General features: G+C 45.6%; 1 protein-coding gene across 1 annotated transcript in view; it reads left to right on the top strand.

The window, feature by feature from the left end:
- The window catches only part of PPFIA2 (PTPRF interacting protein alpha 2), a 342,348-nt gene extending 323,673 nt beyond the window's left edge, over positions 1-18,675 (top strand). Inside the window, 11 exon segments of the mRNA XM_030214146.1 lie at positions 1,278-1,311; positions 2,812-2,825; positions 4,296-4,471; positions 4,836-4,914; positions 4,916-4,934; positions 7,064-7,186; positions 7,189-7,243; positions 7,347-7,410; positions 10,458-10,617; positions 12,844-12,938; positions 18,483-18,675. Of these exon segments, the coding sequence (XP_030070006.1) occupies positions 1,278-1,311; positions 2,812-2,825; positions 4,296-4,471; positions 4,836-4,914; positions 4,916-4,934; positions 7,064-7,186; positions 7,189-7,243; positions 7,347-7,410; positions 10,458-10,617; positions 12,844-12,902 (783 nt within the window). The 3' untranslated portion in view covers positions 12,903-12,938; positions 18,483-18,675.
- Positions 18,676-19,522: the final 847 nt, after the last annotated feature.

The following is a 19,522-nucleotide window of genomic DNA, read 5'->3' as shown; positions in this document are numbered from 1 at the left end:
TATGCGCATCACAAGCAGGTTTGATTAACAGGAGATGGCAGGAGTGTGCTTGGTCTGAAACCAGTAGGGCGGAGCTTGTCCCCCTATCAATTACATTGGTTTGAGTGTACCAAGATGGTGGCAGCTGAATGAAAACCACCTTGGGCAGAGTGGCTTCAGCCTTGTGACATCAAAGCCGTTTCTTGTTAATCAAACCACCTTGGCGCATTGTATCGAGCACTGAGGTGCGCTGACTTTATTCAGCTGTTGACCTGGCTTAAATGATCACATCTCAATTCAGGGCACAATATGGATTTATGCTAGAATTCTATATGGCTTAGACATGCCCAGATGCCATTACTAGAATTGGCGCTCAGCCTGCACCATTGCGGCATGTAGACTGAGGCACTGATTTATAGAATCGCTCCCTGGAAGTCTCTGTGCAATTCTGCCTGAGCCATTATATAAATGAAATTATAGATCTGGGCAAACTAGAATTTTGGTGCTTGGGAGAAAAAAAATGGGAGTGCATAATAAAAAGTGTAAGGATAAGATCTGTACACTGGAAAAATAAAAGCCCTGAAAAAGACAGCAATAAGCTGGCAAGTTCATTGGCGAACACAATTTGAAATTACACATTATGGGCTGGCAACTTAATATCACACACACCACACACACACACACACTCTCTCACTCTCTCTCTCACACACACACACTCTCACACACACACCACACACACTCTCTCCACAACACACTCTCTCTCACACACACACTCTCTCACTCTCACACTCACACACACTCACACACACTGCTCTCACTCTCTCTCTCACACACACCACACACTCTCTCTCTCACTCTCACACTCACACACACTCACACACCTCTCTCACTCTCTCTCTCTCACACACACACACACTCTCTCACTCTCTCTCACACACACACTCTCACACTCTCCACACTCACTCCATTTAGTACTACCAGCATTACTTTTGTTTCCCAAACTTGTAAACATCTGTTTCTATTTTGCAATATTCAGAACTCCCGTTTAGTTTTATTGTTCCTGGAGATTGACCACAGTACTAACACAAAAGTGGTTTTCATATTTCAATATCTGATTGGTTGCGGGACTACAGTGGCTAAACATTTATCTACAAGAGGCCATTCCACCCTGCAGAACCAGTGTAAACAACAGATTCCTTTTCAAGAGCGATTGACGGTAGTGTTTATATGCAGCAAAAACATTATTTTTGGTTTTTTCTGTACCTGCTTTACTAATAAGACTCTTTTCAATTATGCAGAAGGAGTCAGAGGAAGGGAGCTGGGCACAGGTATGCTATCACTTTTTTTCGTATTTTTTTATTGTTGTTGTTTTCTTGTGATCCACTTAGAATAAGTTGCAGATTTGCAGAACAAAAGTCCTTCAAATAAGCAAAAATGTTTTGGACTTAAAATATATATAGTCAAGATTTAGGGGGGAAGTTACTTGCTCAGGTAAAATATGGCGCTTTACCGCAGGTTAGGACTTCCACAGTAAAGAAATAATGGAATTTGTGGCCCGATGCCCCCAGGGAAACCTCTCTTTAAGGGGATTAGTCTAGTAGAAAAAGATGCATAACCTGAGACAAAGACCCTCCCCCCTGAACATACCGAGTCATGGATTTGCTATACCGCCTGTCTGTGGTACAAACCAAAGTGGTTTACGTTTATAGATACAGATAACTTTCTCTGTCCCTATTGGCTCACAGTCTAAGGGGCCCTTTTACTAAGCTGCGGTAAAAGGGGACCCGTGCTATCAGTGGTGGCCATTTTTGCCATGTTCATAAGTACATAAGTATTGCCATACTGGGAAAGACCAAAGGTCCATCGAGCCCAGCATCCTGTTTCCAACAGTGGCCAATCCAGATCATAAATACCCGCAAGATCCAAAAAGTACAAAACATTTTATACTGCTTATCCCAGAAATAGTGGATTTTCCCCAAGTCCTTTTAATAACGGTCTATGGACTTTTCCTTTAGGAAGCCGTCCAAACCTTTTTTTAACTCCGCTAAGCTAACCGCCTTTACCACAATATCTGGCAACGAATTCCAGAGTTTAATTACACGTTGAGTGAAGAAAACGTTTCTCTGATTAGTTTTAAATTTACTACATTGTAGCTTCATCGCATGCCCCCTAGTCCTAGTATTTTTGGAAAGCGTGAACAGACGCTTCACATCTACCCGTTCAACTCCACTCATTATTTTTATAGATCTCTATCATATCTCCCCTCAGCCGCCTTTTCTCAAGCTGAAGAGCCCTAGCCGCTTTTGCCTTTCCTCATAGGGAAGTCATCCCATCCCCTTTATCATTTTTGTTGCTCTTCTCTGCAGCTTTTCTAATTCCACTATATCTTTTTTGAGATAAGGCGACCAGAATTGAGCACAATATTCGAGGTGCGGGTCCGCACCTTGGAGCGATACAAAGGCCCCCTTTTACTGCAGTGGGTAAAACGCCCATAAAAAGAAATGGCCATGCAGTAAGTTTGCACTTGCCACACAGCCATTTCGGAGAGGGCACCTACCACCATCCATTGAGGTGGCGGTTTGGGCTCCCAAGCTAACCTGGCACTGCCCGGTTACTGCTAGGTAAACCCCTGTGGAAATATTTCCAAATAGTTTTCACTAGTACCGGGAATGCGTTGGGCCGGCGCTAGTTCCAGATTGCTGTGCGGCAAGCCCGAGTGGGCTTGCCACGCTTTAGTAAAAAGACCCCTAAGTTTTTGTACCGGAGGTACTGGAGGCATAAGTGACTTGCCCAGGGTCACAAGGAGCTTGCATAGGCAATAATACACAGTAGCGGTCATGCTCCAGGTCAGTGTTTCCAAGTCCAGGCCTGCAATACCCCCTTGCCAGTCAGGTTTTCAGGATATCCACAATGAATATGCAGGAACTTGATTTGCATGCATTGCCTCCATTATATGCATATTCATTGTGAACATCCTGAAACCTGGCTGGCAAGAGGTACTCCAGGAAAGGCTTGGGGGAAACACTGCTCTAGCGTACACATGCGTCCCTATTAGCCAGGACGCAAATAAATTATAATAGTTTACCAATTACATACATACTTGGGCACTCCACCCAAACTCTCTTCCCCCTCCCCCCACTATACACATGCACACTGACATCGAGCAACTCATGAACTACTAAACTAGTCGCGATTTTATCAGAGGTGGTTTACACGTACCAAAGAATATAATAACCCTTGATTAGACACATATAAAATGGCCCCTTAGAAGAGTAAATGTAGGAGGCAGCATTCCTGGTGGCGAGGTTTGGAAATTTGCATGCACTTTGCATAACTGCACAACTATACTCAAGCAGTTAAAAATAAGAATGGGCTTCATTTACAACAATATGGAAAACATTGACGATGACGTATTCCATGTCATTGCAAGTTGTTATCAAAGGAAAATGAGCCAAAAAATCCACAAATTGAAACAATGGTCAAACGAGTGAAACTAACATTCCCGGAAACTATATGAAATGGAAATTTATTCTGGCTGCCTATCCATAGTAACGTAGTAAATGACGGCAGATAAAGACCTGAACGGTCCATCCAGTCTGCCCAACAAGATAAACTCATTTTACATGGTATGTGATACTTTATACCCGAGTTTGATTTGTCCTTGCCATTCTCAGGACACAGACCATAGAAGTCTGCCCAGCACTGTTCTTGTACTAAAAGCTCTGAAGATTCTGGAATCCTAAAGAGTTACAAGATTCTGGAATCCCAATTAGTAGCAACATTCCATGTAGAACCCCAAAGAATAACATAGTAACATAGTAAATGACGGCAGATAGACCTGTACGGTCCATCCAGTCTGCCCAACAAGATAAACTCATTTTACATGCTATGTGATACTTTATATGTATACCCAAGTTTTATTTGTCCCTCGTTATGTGTGTATATGTGTGTATATACACACATAACGAGGGACAAATAAAACTTGGGTATACATATAAAGTGTATATGTGTGTGACCATGATAAATAACATACAAAGCCTTTGATCTATAAGATATGCTGAATAATCATTCTGTTTTGACACAAGCAAGAATGGATACCAATCCGTGCAATCATCGCATGTGTTACATTTCTGTTGCTCACAATAATAACAGTACTTCAATGCAAGAGCTGTCACCCACTGCATAAAATGTAGCCTAAAATGGGGACTGACCCATGTTTGGCCTTGACTGGATGTAAACAGAAGAAAATGAACATTGACCTTAATTAATTGGATGGTATCTCGTTCATCAAGACTGCGAAACTGTTTTGTTTTTAGACCTTGGCCTACGGAGATATGAACCATGAATGGATCGGCAATGAATGGCTCCCTAGTCTGGGATTACCTCAGTACCGAAGTTACTTCATGGAGTGCTTGGTTGATGCCAGGATGCTGGATCATCTGACAAAAAAAGACCTTCGTGTGCACCTGAAAATGGTGGATAGCTTTCATCGGTAAGTTTTTATGGAGGTATTTCCATAGAGTGACATAATTTAAAAAAAAAAAGAAAAGTTTGAAAACTGTAATCAAAGGATACACAGAGGGATCAATATTCAGTGTTATTAAGGGGTCCTTTTACTAAGGTGCGCTGAAAATGGGCTGTGGTAGTGTAGGCCCGTGTAGACCCTTCAACTGTCCCCCTATCCCTGATATGTCCTGTCTGTCTGTCATAATTAGATTGTAAGCTCTATCGAGCAGGGACTGTCTCTCCATGTTCAAGTGTGAAGCGCTGCGTACATCCGGTAGCGCTATAGAAATGATAAGTAGTAGTAGTAGTGTTATAATCTTATTCTTTGTGTCATTCTTGCACGGCAGCAGAACAAGTTTACAGTATGGAATCATGTGCTTAAAACGGCTGAATTACGATAGGAAAGAGCTAGAAAGGAGAAGGGAAACAAAGTCAGCATGAAAATAAAGGTAATGTGTTTCCCTTACTACGTCCTTCATCTCACTGTTCCTTTCATATCCTGCTTCTCTAGCTACTGCTGCCCCCTTCCCTTTCATTTTCTCACCCTAGGGAATTTCAAATATCTCTATAATCATAAGAGTAGCCACACTGGGTCAGACGAATGGCACATCAAGCCCAGCACCCTGTTTCCAATCCAGGTCTTCACTGCCTGGCAGAATCCAAAGAGTAGCAAAATTCCATGCTAGCAATCTCAGGGATAAGTAATGGCTTCCTCAAGACTCAAAAACTCCAGAGCGCCCAAAATACAGCAGCCAGGCTGATATTCAGCAAAACACGCTTCAAAAGTGCCAAACCCCTCCCGAGAAAAGTTGCATTGGCTCCCAATCAAAGAACGGATCATCTTCAAAATCTGCACTTAGTCCACAAAATCATATACGGCGTAGTCCCAGGATACATGACAGGACCTCATAGACTTACCAATAAGAAACAAAGTCAGATCGTCGAGATCCTATCTAAACCTACACTTCCCAAATTGCAAAGGACTGAAATACAAAACAACTTACGCAGCCGGCTTCTCCTACAAACGCCTTTGACGGTACTCATATGTGCTACTTTTTTGTGTATACCTTACCATGATTTGTACCTGTCCTTTTCAGGGCACAGACCGTATAAGTCTGCCTAGGCCTATTGTGCACTGCTGCGGCATAATTAAAGGACAGACTTTTAATGCTCCCATGCTACAACTGAATTCTATTATTATGTTCATCTTGACTCTTCTCTCTGGGTCATCTTTGACTCTTCTCTCTCCTTCTCTGCTCATATCCAGCAGACCGCCAAGACCTGTCGTTTCTTTCTTTACAACATCCGTAAAATTCGCCCCTTTCTTTTCGAGCACTCTACCAAAACCCTCATCCACACCCTTGTCACCTCATCGTTTAGACTACTGCAATCTGCTTCTTGCTGGCCCTCCCACTTAGTCACCTCTCTCCCCTCTCCAGTCGGTTCAAAACTCTGCTGCCCGTCTCATCTTCCGCCAGGGTCGCTTTACTCATACTACCCCTCTCCTCAAGACCCTTCACTGCTCCCTATCCGTTTTCCGCATCCTGTTCAAACTTCTTCTACTAACCTATAAATGTATTCACTCTGCTGCTCCCCAGTATCTCTCCACACTCGTCCTTCCCTACACCCCTTCCCGTGCACTCCGCTCCATGGATAAATCCTTCTTATCTGTTCCCTTCTCCACTACTGCCAACTCCTGACTTCGCGCCTTCTGTCTCGCTGCACCCTACGCCTGGAAATAAACTTCCTGAGCCCCTACGTCTTGCCCCATCCTTGGCCACCTTTAAATCTAGACTGAAAGCCCACCTCTTTAACATTGCTTTGACTAGTAACCACTTGTAACCACCGCCTCCACCTACCCTCCTCTCTTCCTTCCCTTTCACATTAATTGATTGATTTGCTTACTTTATTTATTTTTTTGGTCTATTAGATTGTAAGCTCTTTGAGCAGGGACTGTCTTTCTTCTATGTTTGTGCAGCGCTGCGTATGCCTTGTAGCGGCTATAGAAATGCTAAATAGTAGTAGTAGTACTATGTAAGCCACATTGAGCCTGCAAATAGGTGGGAAAATGTGGGGTATAAATGCAATAAATAAATAAGGCTATTTTAATAGCAGATTATGGAACTCGTCCAGACCTTACTTAAACTCCGATATGCTAGTTGCTTTACCAGATGGGAGTTCCAGAGCTTAACTATTTTGGATTATGGTCCAATAATCCCTTCCTGATGGGAAATGGGTGAATTATAAGTAGGAGTCCTCGTTATGACTGTAAAGTCACAATATTTTTGCCCATTTCTAATATTTGTTCTTTTCCAGGAAAATTCTGTATCCCTGTGACTAAGGGAAAAACGAATGCTTGGGAGTCAGTCAGCTTTTGGATTCCTTTTTAGAAATCATTTACCCAACAGTTGCACAGTGATTAACGTCAATAACAAATCATGTATGTGTCCTGTCAAACTTAGCACTTTTTTGTTACGCTATCTTTTTTTTTCAGTTTTACTTGTTCCATACAAATTTTCAGTTCCAAATATTTTAACAAGTTGAGTTCTACCAATTAATGCATTATTTTCATTTCTAGATGTGTTGGTATGGAGCAACGATCGAGTCATTCGTTGGATACAGGCAATAGGACTCCGTGAATATGCAAATAATATATTGGAAAGTGGTGTACATGGGTCACTTGTAGCTTTGGATGACAACTTTACTACACCAGTTTAGCTTTATTGTTACAGATACCAACACAAAAACACACAGGCAAGTTCTCTAACTTCCTTCATTGTAAGTTGTATGTTGTGATAATGCTTGAAGGTCGTCTAACAAATGGGTTCATTAACAATGATTTTATGGTGTTTCTAGGCAAGACAAATCCTTGAGAGGGAATATAACAACCTTCTGGCACTGGGAACGGAAAGACGGCTGGATGAGGTGAGTTCTTCAACCTGAGAAATTTAAGTTTTTAAAGAGTCGTAATATCGACTCGCTTACAACAGACGATGTCTAGTGAAATCTTTTAGAAAGCTCTTCTATGTGCCTTTAAAACTTTATCCCTAAAGGATTTGAGGAGGGGGGGGAAGGTATGAAAATGCTTCATTTCCAAGAAAGTAAATGCCGAGAAGTAGATTTGAGAAGAGGTGGGAACGCAGCTGACAAAGGGGTGAGGATGGTGTGCTGGAGCAGGCTCTCACAGGCTCTCGAGAGCCGTTTGTTAAGTTTTTAAGAATTTTGGGAGCCGGTTCTTCCATGGCTACTTTAACAAAATGGATCCCAGAATGTGGGCTTGGGCCCTCCTGAATTCTCTTTTACTTTGCTGGCGAGAGAGAGCCCCCTGTTAACAATTTACCAGCACACCCCTGCGTGAGGTTGAAGAGGTACTCAAACTTATCACTCCTGCATATGGACAAATGAAATGCTTCTGTATTAATTGCAGACAGAAATGAGAGCAAGTGAAACTGACAGGAAAGCTGTGATCACACTTTGGTGTGAAACCTGAATCTGTTGACAGTGTGTCGAATACTTAGCATACCAGCTAGACTTTCTTAGCTAAAGTTATTTCAAGAAATGTGAGCATATCTCCTCCTTAGTATCCTGGCTTCCCAGTTGCTTTTTGTAATTGTTACGGCTCAAATTTTGTAGTATATAGATATAAAATTTGAAAGACAATACTGGAGTAGGGTTCAATGAAATGCAATTGCCGCACACTGTCAGCTATGTCCAAAACTGCATTCTTTCATGATTGCATTTTGATGACAGCAAACATTTAGGATTTTCCTCCTCCTCTAAAATCACTCCATAACCTCTCTGAAGAAATCTCCTTAAGGATGTTTGTTAATACTGGTAATAAAACCAGACAAAGCAGAAAGGAGGAAGATTTATGCTTAAATGTTCTCAATGCATTGTAGTGCGTTTGCTTCATTTAAGTGCCTTAAAATATTTAGGTGTCCCTTTATTAAAGTGCGTTAGATTTTCCACTTAACGAAGTAATTAACGTTAAGCCCCTATTGGGGGGGGGGGGGGGGGGGTGCCCAGCATTTCCTGTTCAGGTCACATATTAAGGGCCAGATTCTATATATCATGCCTAAAAAAATTGGCGCCAAAAAAAATACGCCTAGTGGTAATCTATAAACCGCACCTAAATTTAGGTGCGGTTTGTAGAATATGCCTAAATCTAGGCGTAGATTATAGATACTCCCATTTTCCCCGCGACTATATTTAGTTGCGGCCATTTATGCCGATGAAAATCTGGTGTAATTGCCGACACCTAAATTGCCTACGAATTGGGCATATTGTATAAAAGTGTATGTAAAGTCTAGGAATTCCTGTGACCAGGCCCCCTTTTCAGATCTTAGAATCTTAGGTCTTAGTGTCTTAGAATTTATGCGCATCACTTTATAGAATATGCTTAGACATTTGTCCATGTAAATTCTAATGTATTTATTTATTTGGATTTATTTACTGCCTTTTTGAAGGAATTCATTCAAGGCGGTGTACAGTAAGATAAATCAAACATGAGCAAAGGCAATTACTGCAGTAAAAATATTCACATAACAATACAAACTATGACAAACGGGCATTTTTGAAAGAGAAGGGCGCGCATGTTCCGACGCAAATCGGGAGATGGGCGTCCTTCTCTCAGGGTCACCCAAATCAGCATAATTGAAAGCCAATTTTGGACGCCCTCAACTGCAGTCCATCACGGGGACGACCAAAGTTCACGGGGGTGTGTTGGAGGCGAAGCGAAGGCGGGGACTGGGGCGTGCTTAAGAGATGGGCGTCCTCAGCCGATAATGGAAAAAAGAAGGGCGTCCCTGACGAGCATTTGGTTGACTTACTTGGTCCATTTTTTTTCACGACCAAGCCTCAAAAAGGTGCCCAAACTGACCAGATGACCACCAGAGGGAATCGGGGATGACCTCCCCTCACTTCCCCGGTGGTCACCAACCCCCTCCCACCCTAAAAAAAAAATTGCCAGCCTCAAATGTCATACCCAGCTCCATGACAGCAGTATGTCGGTCCCTGGAGCAGTTTTAGTGGGTGCGGTGCACTTCAGGCAGCTGGACCCAGGCTCACCCCCCCCTACCTGTTACACTTGTGCTTGCAAATGTGAGTCCTTCAAAACCCACCTGAAACCCACTGTACCCAGATCTAGGTGCCCCCTTCACCCCTTAGGGCTATGGTAGTGGTGTACAGTTGTGGGGAGCGGGTTTGGGGGGGGGGGTCTCGGCACCGAAGGTAAGGGAGCTATGCACCTGGGAGCAATTTGTGAAGTCCACTTCAGTCACAGGGATACAGAATTTTCCTGGAAAAGAACAAATATTAGAAATGGGCAAAAATATTGTGACTTTACAGTCATGACCAGGACTCCTATTTATAATTCACCCATTTCCCATCAGGAAGAGTTTATTGGACCATAATCCCAAAATAGTTAAGCTCTGGAACTCACAGCTGGTAAAGCAACTAGCATAGCGGAGTTTAAGTAAGGTCTGGACGAGTTCCATAATCTGCTATTAAGATAGTCTAGGGTGCCCGGTTGGTGTCCTGGCATGTCAGGGGGACCAGTGCACTACGAATTCTGGCTCTTCCCACGACCAAAGGGCTTGGATTGGGCGCACCAGCAAAGCATGTTTCTCCAAGCCATGTATCCGGCAGGCGTAAACACAGGCTGGTAATCGATTCCCACCACGTAGTAGCTCGGTATTGGAAGGTGGCTGAAAATGCATATTTATGCACAACATCTTTCTATTGCAATCTGATAATAAAATCAGCTTCTTCATACAAGCTGGGCGAAGGAGGGGAAAATGGAGCTCAGTGGGAATTCCATGTAATGTTTGCTGTAAAAGTTAAATCTGAACAGCGCTATGTGGCCACAGAATAGAGAGAGAAATCAGATGAGCAGGTGGAGGTGCTACAAACCTTCATTCTGATCTTTGTCGTTATGACTCTTCATTTGGTCTCTACAAACTTTGTGTTGGCAGAACGATGACAAGAACTTCAGGCGTGGACCATCCTGGAGGAGACAGTTTCCACCACGTGAGGTTCATGGAATCAGCATGATGCCCGGCTCTTCAGAAACGCTGCCAGCAGGGTTCAGATTAACTACCACATCAGGGCAGTCACGGAAAATGGCAACCGATGGTAGGAGTCTCCTCTCTGTGTGTCTTTGGGCCTATCCATTTAAGCAGAAACCAATCTGACAGTCAAAACAAAGAATAAATTGTGCTCAAAATCATGGGCCATTTTCAAAGGATGTGTTCACCTGTTGGGGGTGGTGGTGGGTGGTGGTGGTGGGGGGGGAACCTTTTGAAAACTGTTCCATCTTCCACACTTTGGAGAAAGTACAGATCAGGGGCGTAGCTATCATGGGGCCACGGGGGCATGGACCCCTGTAGATTTGGCCCTGGACCCCCCTGCCGCAAGTCTCTCGACCCCCCCCCCTTCCCCGCCACCATCGCGTACCTTTGCTGGCGGGGGACCCCAACCCCCGCCAGCCGAAGTCCTCATCTCGGCCATGTGGCGTTGCTTGCTGAATGATCTGATCAAGTTTCTGTGCGTGCGTCTGACGTCCTGCACATTGTACGTGCAGGACATCAGACGCACGCACGCACAGAAACAGATTCAAACTTGATCATATCATTCAGAAATGCCGTGCTGCCGAGAAGAAGACTTCGGCTGGCGGGGGTTGGGGTCCCCCGCCAGCAAACGTACGCGGCGGGAGAGGGTTGGCGGCGGGAAGGGGGGTGGAGAGGGTTGCGGGGAGGGGGTGAAAGTTGGCGGCGGGGGGGGGGGGTAAAAAAGGCCCCCTCACTTCGGGCTCTGGACCCCCCTCCCGTCAAACTCTGGCTACGCCCCTGGTAGAGATAGAAAATACAGGTACATTCTTTTGAATGGACTCCATGGTATATGGAAGCAGATGAAACCTATCAAGGCACACACCTCACGTACTTTGCAAAAGAAACATGTGTGGTTTCTGAAGCTTTGAAATTGCACAGAAAAGGTCCTGTGACATCCCAAATACCCCTATGGACTAATATCCGTCTAAAAATTTGTTGTTCCTCATTGACGCTTCATTTTATGCTGTCTGTTCTTTCTAGGTCCTAAATACTTAGTTTAATGCTGTCAAAATCTACAGTACTGTTACATTTTTCTTCACTAACAAACTCAACTAGGTGTACTAGACTTCAGAGTGCCTAAGCTGTTAAGCATTTTACTTTGTCTCTCGTGAACCTCCAGATCATAATGCCATTCAAAAAAAAAAGTGACCTTTAATAAAATCTCTTCATAAAAGCTTTTAATAAACCCCAATAAATAAATATCTGTCCACTAGTTCTGAAATGCATGACATTTGTCTTCTTTCTACTTAAACTTTGCACTCTTCCCTCCTCTTCCCCAGGGGCGGGGCCAGGGACGTATCTGCGTGGGGCCAAAGGGGCCTGGACCCCCGCACATTTTGCCCTGGACCCCCCTACCGCTGCCAACCGTCCCCTGCCGTTGCCGTGGGTACCTTTGCTGGTGGGGGACCCCAACCCCGCCTACCGAGGTCCGCTTCCTCCTGCCGCTTTTAAGTTCTTCTTCGTCCTAGGCTCCGTCACTCCGTGCTGTTCAAAGAAGCTGGCGCTGCTACCTCAATCCACTTTCGGAGTCTGACGTCGCTGCACATTGTACGTGCAGGACGTCAGACTCACAGACTCTGTTTCTGTGAATCTGACGTCCTGCACGTACAACGTGCAGCGACGTCAGACTCCGAAAGTGGATTGGTTGAGGTAGCAGCGCCAGCTTATTTGAACAGCACGGAGTGACGGAGCCTAGGACGAAGAAGAACTTAAAAGCGGCAGGAGGAAGCGGACCTCAGTAGGTGGGGGTTGGGGTCCCCCGCCAGCAAAGGTAGGTGACGGTGGCGGGGGGGGGGGGTCGGCAATGGTGGCCGGGAGGGGGGGTGGAAATGGTGGGGGGAGGGGCTATAATGTGCCCCCTCACTCTGGCTCCAGCCCCCGCTACCGCCGACTTTCAGATACGCCCCTGGGCGGGGCCAAAGCACGAGGTGGGGGCAATTTTGGACTGCTGCCCTGCCGCTCCCTCCCCCACCCACTGCTGCAGCAAATACCTTGGCTGCGCAATTTCACTAAAAGGAGCGTGCAGGGCAGGCAATGCGGCGGCGCTGGAGACCTGCACTGGACAAGGCTTCAGCTTGCGAGGGTTGGGGACCCGGCCAGCAAAACCAGGGCCCCAGAGGAAATTTGAGGGGTCCCAGGCCCCTGTGGCCCCACATAGCTATGCCACAGGAAGGCAAATGGAACACACTTTGTCCAAAATTTCTTTCTAGGTCTAATGTAGGTTTTTTTTCCCCCCTCCCCCTGTTTACAGTTGCTTCATCAGGAATACAGAGGTTAGACAGCTCCACAGTTCGCACCTACTCCTGTTGACAAGTTTAGCAAAGGGAACTGCTGCACTGAACCGTTGTAAGTATAGACTGGTTTGAGTGAGGCATGACGTGGCCTTAATGTGTGAACAGTAGCAGAACCTTAAATTCCCAGGCTGTCCAGCAGCAGATAGAACATTGCATCAGTTATGATACAGCCAAAGCTACTTGTGAATTATTGGCAATCAGTTGACGCTGTTGTTTAGAGAGCGTGAAAACACTCCATAAACCGATAAACTAATCATTATTGGTCCTCTCTTTTCTCAGCTCATAGATAAAGGAATGATGTTTTATGGTTTTCTTTCTTTAGTTCCCATCTCTTCTACCAACACTGATTCTTTTGTCTGCAGGCAGATTAGGAGCCAAGTTCACAAGAGCTGATCCATGACATAAACCAGATGTGAGGCCTTCACTAGAACAATTTATTTACCACCAAGGGGTCCTTTTACTAAGGTGGGCTGAAAAATGGCCTGTGGTAGTGTAGACGCGTGTTTTGGGCACCTACAAAAAATTCCTTTTTTTTTTTTTCTTGCTGAAAACGGACGTGCGGCAAAATGAAAATTGCCGTGCATCCATTTTGGGTCTGAGACCTTAACTGCAAGCCATTGACCTAGTGGTAAGGTCTCACATGGTAACTGGGCGTTAATGACCTACGCGCATCAAATGCCACGTGCCAGAAAATAAAAAAATATTTTTCAGAAGCGCGCCAAAACTGAAATTACCGCAAGGGCCGCGCAGTAACTCCAATCGGGCGTGCATAGGCGTCTACACAGCTTAGTAAAGGGCTCCCCAAATCCCTGCTCAAACCACCTAGAAATGGAAAAGCAAATTCATTTTCAAGTGTATACCAGGGCGTGGCTACAGGGGGCCTGGGCCCCTGCAAGTTTCATACGGGCCCCTGGTTTGGCTGGCGGGCGGGGGGGGTCCCCAACCCCTCACAGCTGAAGCCTTCTTCAGCGCTGGTCTCCTCCTGTGCACACTGCCGCTCCTTTACGTGAAAATAAGGAGCGTCAGCGTGCACAGGAGGAGCAAGAAGAAAAAAAGAGCAGGGCAGCGAATGCAGCTGCGCTGGAGACCGGCGCTGAAGGCGGCTTCGGCTGGCGTGGGTTGGGGAACCCCGCCAGCAAAGGTATTTGTTTTTGCGGGGGAAGCGGCGAGGTGGGGGGGATGGGTGAGGAGAGCGGTGGTGAGGGGCGGCAGGGCAGCACTCAAAATGTGCCCCCAACCTCGGGCCCCCTCCCACCGTGAGATCTGGCTACATCCCCATTTAGAAATGATCTTAATGAGAAACTGAATGTAAACAGAAGAACTCCCTGGAAGTTTTCTGCTAGAATGTTATAAAATCATTGGGGGGCACATTAAATCAGGGCTTAATTTGTGGTGGGGGGGGGGGGGGGGAAACAGCCTGGAACACAGTTCCAACACTCATAGGAGCCGACACTGTGGGTGCTATGAGTGCTTGAGTACTTCCAATATTAAGAAAATTCCTTGTATGTGTCCAGGGAAGGGTTATTTCCACTGGGCTTAGCACCCCCAAAAGTTGGCTCCTATGCCACCACTTACCTTCAGACTCCAGTGCAGCAGGGGCCATTTGCTCTACCAGCTCCTTTCCAAGCAGCCTGCAAGGAGGGGGGGGGGGGGGGTGAGCCTGGAGCAGAGCAGAGAACAGTCCCTACTCCCGCCCCTCTGTTCCTGTTGCTCCTGGCCCACCTAAGCCTCTCCCGGCTCCACTTCCTTTTTTTAATCTACAAATTAAGCCCTGCATTAAATGCAAAAATTCCTGTGTGGTAAAATGCAGAGCCTTTGCTAGGTTGGCTGGCTCCCCATGATGTAGACTTGTATGCTTTAATGAGACTATTTGTATATTTTTCCTGCATATTGCTTTAAGAATTCTTTGTAAATACTGAAAATTCTTATCAATGATTCCAGGCATGGGGTGAGGCGAGGCAGAAAGGGCGGATCCTAGAGTTGGCGGTGGTGGAGAAGGGTACTGAGAGGAAGGATTTGTCTTGAGAGCGGAGGTTACGGGTAGGAACGTAAGGGGAGATGAGGGTAGGGAGGGGCTGCAGATCGAGTGCATTTGTAGGTTAGTAGGAGAAGCTTGAACTGTATGCAGTACCTGATCGGAAGCCAGTGAAGTGATTTGAGGAGAGGGGTGATATGAGTGTATCGGTCCAGGCGGAAGATAAGACGTGCACCTCTCTACTGAAAATTCTTATAAATTAAAAAAAAAAAAAAGGCAGAAGTTGAATACAAATAATTCTCAAGTCAAATGCCCTCGAGCCTCACCAAACCTTGTATCTGCTTACTTGATCTATTCTTTTTTGTACTTTCACACAATAAGCCTGCATTAGCTGTTAAATATAGGAATCTTTTCATGCCACTGTTAGCTGTGTAATAAAAGAATTAGTGCATGCTAACATGGAAAAAAACGATTTTGGGGTGGGGAACGGATGGAAATTATACCTAAAGCAAGTAGAGAGGGTAATGCAGTATACACAAAAAGCATACAAAGGAATATAGCACAACTGGGCCTTCAAGCCTGAGACAACAAGGAGTCCTTTATTAAGATCAGATCCGACACGGGCTGTGTTTCGGCCTCAGGGGCAGGGGGCGTAGCCAGTATGGGGACATGGGGGCCTGAGCCCCCCTAGATTTGCCATGGACCCCCCCCCCCTGCCGATGACCCTCTCGACCTCCCGCCGCGAACCTGCCATCGCCTACCTTTGCTGGCGGGGACTCCAACCCCCGCCAGCCGAGCTGAGGTCGTCGTCTTCCCAATCCCGTGCAAGGCTTCGTTCTAGTCTGACGTCCTGCAAAGGTAGGTGAAGGTGGGTTGGGAGGAGGGGGGGGTAAAAGTTGCGGGGGGGGGGGGGGGGTCGGCAGAACCAGGAGGGGGGCTAAAATGTGCCCCCTCACCTCGGGCTCTGGACCCCCCCTCCCGCCGAAGTCTGGCTACGTCCATGCTCAAGGGTCTTTTAGGGGGTCAATCAGGATCGTTGGTGGCCTGTGGGGGTCCTTTCCTGGTGGTCTTGGGGCTTCCCAGCCATAAAATGAACTTCTCTGGGCAACCGTGTCGGATCTGATGTTAATAAAGGACTCCTGTTGTCTCAGATTTGAAGGCCCAGTTGTGCTTTTTTTTACTTTGGAAATTATACCTTTCAGTTTACATGGAGGTTATTAATCATTTAGCAGCCCTTTTACTAAGCTGCGTAAGGTCCTACGCGGGTTCAGCGCATGCCAAATCGGCACTACCATTTGGCTAGCGTGTGAGCCGGGTGGTAATTCCGAATTTGGCATGCGCCAAATCCCCCAGCAGAAAATAATTTTCTGTTTTCTACCGTGGACTGCTTAGCTGATGGTAAACAGTTGGCACGTGTTGTATGCTTACCATGCGGGTAGCGTGCGAGACCTTACCGCTAGGTCAATGGGTGGCACAGTAAGGTCTCAAGTCGTGTTGGTTTAAATTTTAGAGCACGTCCATTTTCCAGCCCCTTAAAAAAAGGCCCTTTTTTCCTAGACGCGGTAAAAATGGCCCAGCGCTTGCCCACAAGACGCGCTCGCACTACCACAGGTGACTTTTTGCCACGGCTTTGTAAAAGGACCCCTAACTTAAGACAAAGCAGTTAAGGACACACCAACAGTGTATTTAAGTCAGGTACAATACTATCTGTCAAAAAAGATATACTAGAATTACATACAAGCTCATTTTCAAAGCACTTAGCCTCCCAAAGTTCCATAGAAACCTATGGAACTTAGCCTCCCAAAGTGCTTTGAAAATATGCCTCATAGTAACATAGTAGATGACGGCAGAAAAAGACCTGCGCGGTCCATCCAGTCTGCCCAACAAGATAACTCATATGTGCTACTTTTTGTGTAAACCCTACTTAGATTTGTACCTGTGCTCTTCAGGGCATAGACCGTATATGTCTGCCCAGCACTATCCCTGCCTCCCAACCACCAGCCCCACCTCCCAACCACTGGCTGTGGCACAGACCGTATAAGTCTGCCAAGCTCTATCCTCGCCTCCCAACCACCGGCTCTGGCACAGACCATACAAGTCTGCCCAGCACTATCCCCGCCTCTCAACCACCAGCCCCGCCTCCCGATCTTGACTAAGCTCCTGAGGATCCATTCCTTCGGCACAGGATTCCTTTATGCCTATCCCACGCATGTTTGAATTCCGTTACCGTTTTCATTCCCACCATCTCCCGCGGGAGGGTGGGAATTATATAGTAGAATTATATAGTAGAATTAGAAAAGGTACGAAGAAGGGCAAACAAAATGATTAAGGGAATGGATCGACTGTCATATGAGGAAACGCTACAGAGGTTTAGGGCTCTTCAGCTCAGAGAGGAGACGTGATAGAGGTCTACAAAATCCTGAGCGGAGTTGTACAGGGTAAATAACGTATTGATCGTTTACTCTTTGAAAAAGTAATAAAACTAGAGAACACTCCATGAAGTTATACAGCAATATTTTCAAAACAAATAGGAGACGATATTTTTTTTTCACTTAACGATAATAGTTAAACGCTGGAGCACTTTGCTAGAGGATGTGGTTAAAGCAGGGGTCCTTTTACTCAGCCACAGTAAAAAGTGGTCTGCGGTAGAGTGGGCGCATCTTTTAGGCGCATGCTGCGCCATTTTCTTTAACCGCGGCTGGGAAAAAGGCCTTTTTTTAAAAAATGGACCGGGAAATGGGCGTGTGCTGAAATTAAAACTAGCACGCGCCTATTTACGGACTGAGGCCTTACCACCACCCATTGACCTAGCGGTAAGGGCTCACTTACTACTTGCATGGTAACCGCGCACCAACTGCTGATTACTGAAGGGAACGACCCCCCCCCCCCAGTAGAAAATAGGAAATTATTTTTTTATTCGCGGGATTCGGCACATGCCAAACACTGAATTACCACCAGGCACACGTGCTAGCCCGGCAGTAGTGCCGCTTTGGCGCACACGACCCGCGCGTTAGGGGCTCTTTTACTAAGGTGCGGGAAGGCTAAGTGTAGCTAGGTTTAAAAAATGTTTGGACAAAGTTGTGGCAGTAAAGTTCGTAAGCTGTTCTTAAGGGGTCCTTTGACCTAAGGTGCGCTGAAAAACGGCCTGTGGTAGTGTAGACGTGTTTTGGGCGCGCGCAGAAATTTTTGTCGAAAACGGACCTGCGGCAAACTGAAAATTGCCGCACGTCCATATTGGGTCTGAGACCTGACCGCCAGCCATTGACCTAGCGGTAAAGTCTCACACGGTAACCCGGCGGTAATGACCTACGCGTGTCAAATGCCACTTGGCGTGCATCCAAAAATAAAAATTATTTTTCAGAGTGTATCAGACGTGCCAAAAACTTACCACAAGAGCCACGCGGTAGCCGGGCGGAACTCCATTTTGGTGTGCATTGGGCGCGCGTAGCCACTAAGGTAGGCATGGGGAAAGCCACTGCTTATCCCTGGGCTTGGTAGCATGGAATTTGTTTCTTGGGACTCTACCAGGTACTTATGACCTGGATTGGCCACTGGGCTAGTTGTGCCTTTGGTGTGCTAATTTCATGTCTTATGTTAATACGTTTTCTAATCTCTTTCTAGATGGTGTCGCCTGTCGCTCCCTGCCTGAGGTCCAGATGGAAAAGGACACAGTGGGAATCTGGGCTGTTATCCCAGAAGGTCACTGAATGAAGAAATCAAAACCTCTTAACCTAAAATGTGAAATCCTTTTCCTACGTTTTATCGGTCAGCTAGTTTAACACAAAAGTAAATAAGACGCTCAAGTCATTTTTAAAGAAACAAGCGGTGTTGTCATCGTGAAACGTGCAATGACGCACGACTGATGCTTTTTTTTTAAAGGGGACGATGCATTTTTACATTACGTTCCGTTTTGTTTTATTGTAAGATACTAGAGATTTACATATTTACTGTGTATTTATTTTAAGATGTGTAAATGGTTATAAATATAATTTTTTTTTTTAATAAAGCAACATGACATGGAGCCTGTGTGCAAACACACCTGACCAATCCCTTCTCAATGCTGCTCTTTGCATACTCCATCCTGCCATTTTTACAGTTTCTGATTGTAACGGTAATGAGTAGGTTTAGCAGAATGAGCAGCGTTAACAGGTTCCCACTGGGAAAAAAGAAATAATGTAATATTTACAGCTGGACAAACCTGCCTCTGATTCAGTAGATTCAAACAGTTTAGCTTGAGACAGGCAGAAGCCAAAGTGAATTTGGGAATATGGGAAACCACTGTGCTGGCTCGGCTTCAAAAATAAAAATATTGTATGTATATATACTAACTGTTTACAAAAATCAGTAGAAATTACTGAACAATTGCTTATATACGAAAAAAAATTTCTAGATTATCTGTGGACCAATAACCTTGGCTAATATTTATTATTTTCTGTTGCGATCTTTGCAATATCAGTCAATTTTGGACAGTGACTCCCCATCCCCCCCCCCCTCAAAATAAAAAAGTCTGCTATGGTTTCCTATTGCACACTCCGACCCCCATTCCTTTCATCAGTGTAACAGGGCTTTAGTCGAACCCGAGTTTACCATTATGCCTTGTTGAGACTTCACCCGACGTGAGGTTGAGCAGAGGAAATAGCTGAAAGGCAGAGCAATCACTA

Source organism: Microcaecilia unicolor, chromosome 9, assembly GCF_901765095.1.
Source record: "Microcaecilia unicolor chromosome 9, aMicUni1.1, whole genome shotgun sequence".
NCBI lineage: Eukaryota > Metazoa > Chordata > Amphibia > Gymnophiona > Siphonopidae > Microcaecilia > Microcaecilia unicolor.
This window is presented reverse-complemented; position numbering and strand designations above follow the sequence as displayed.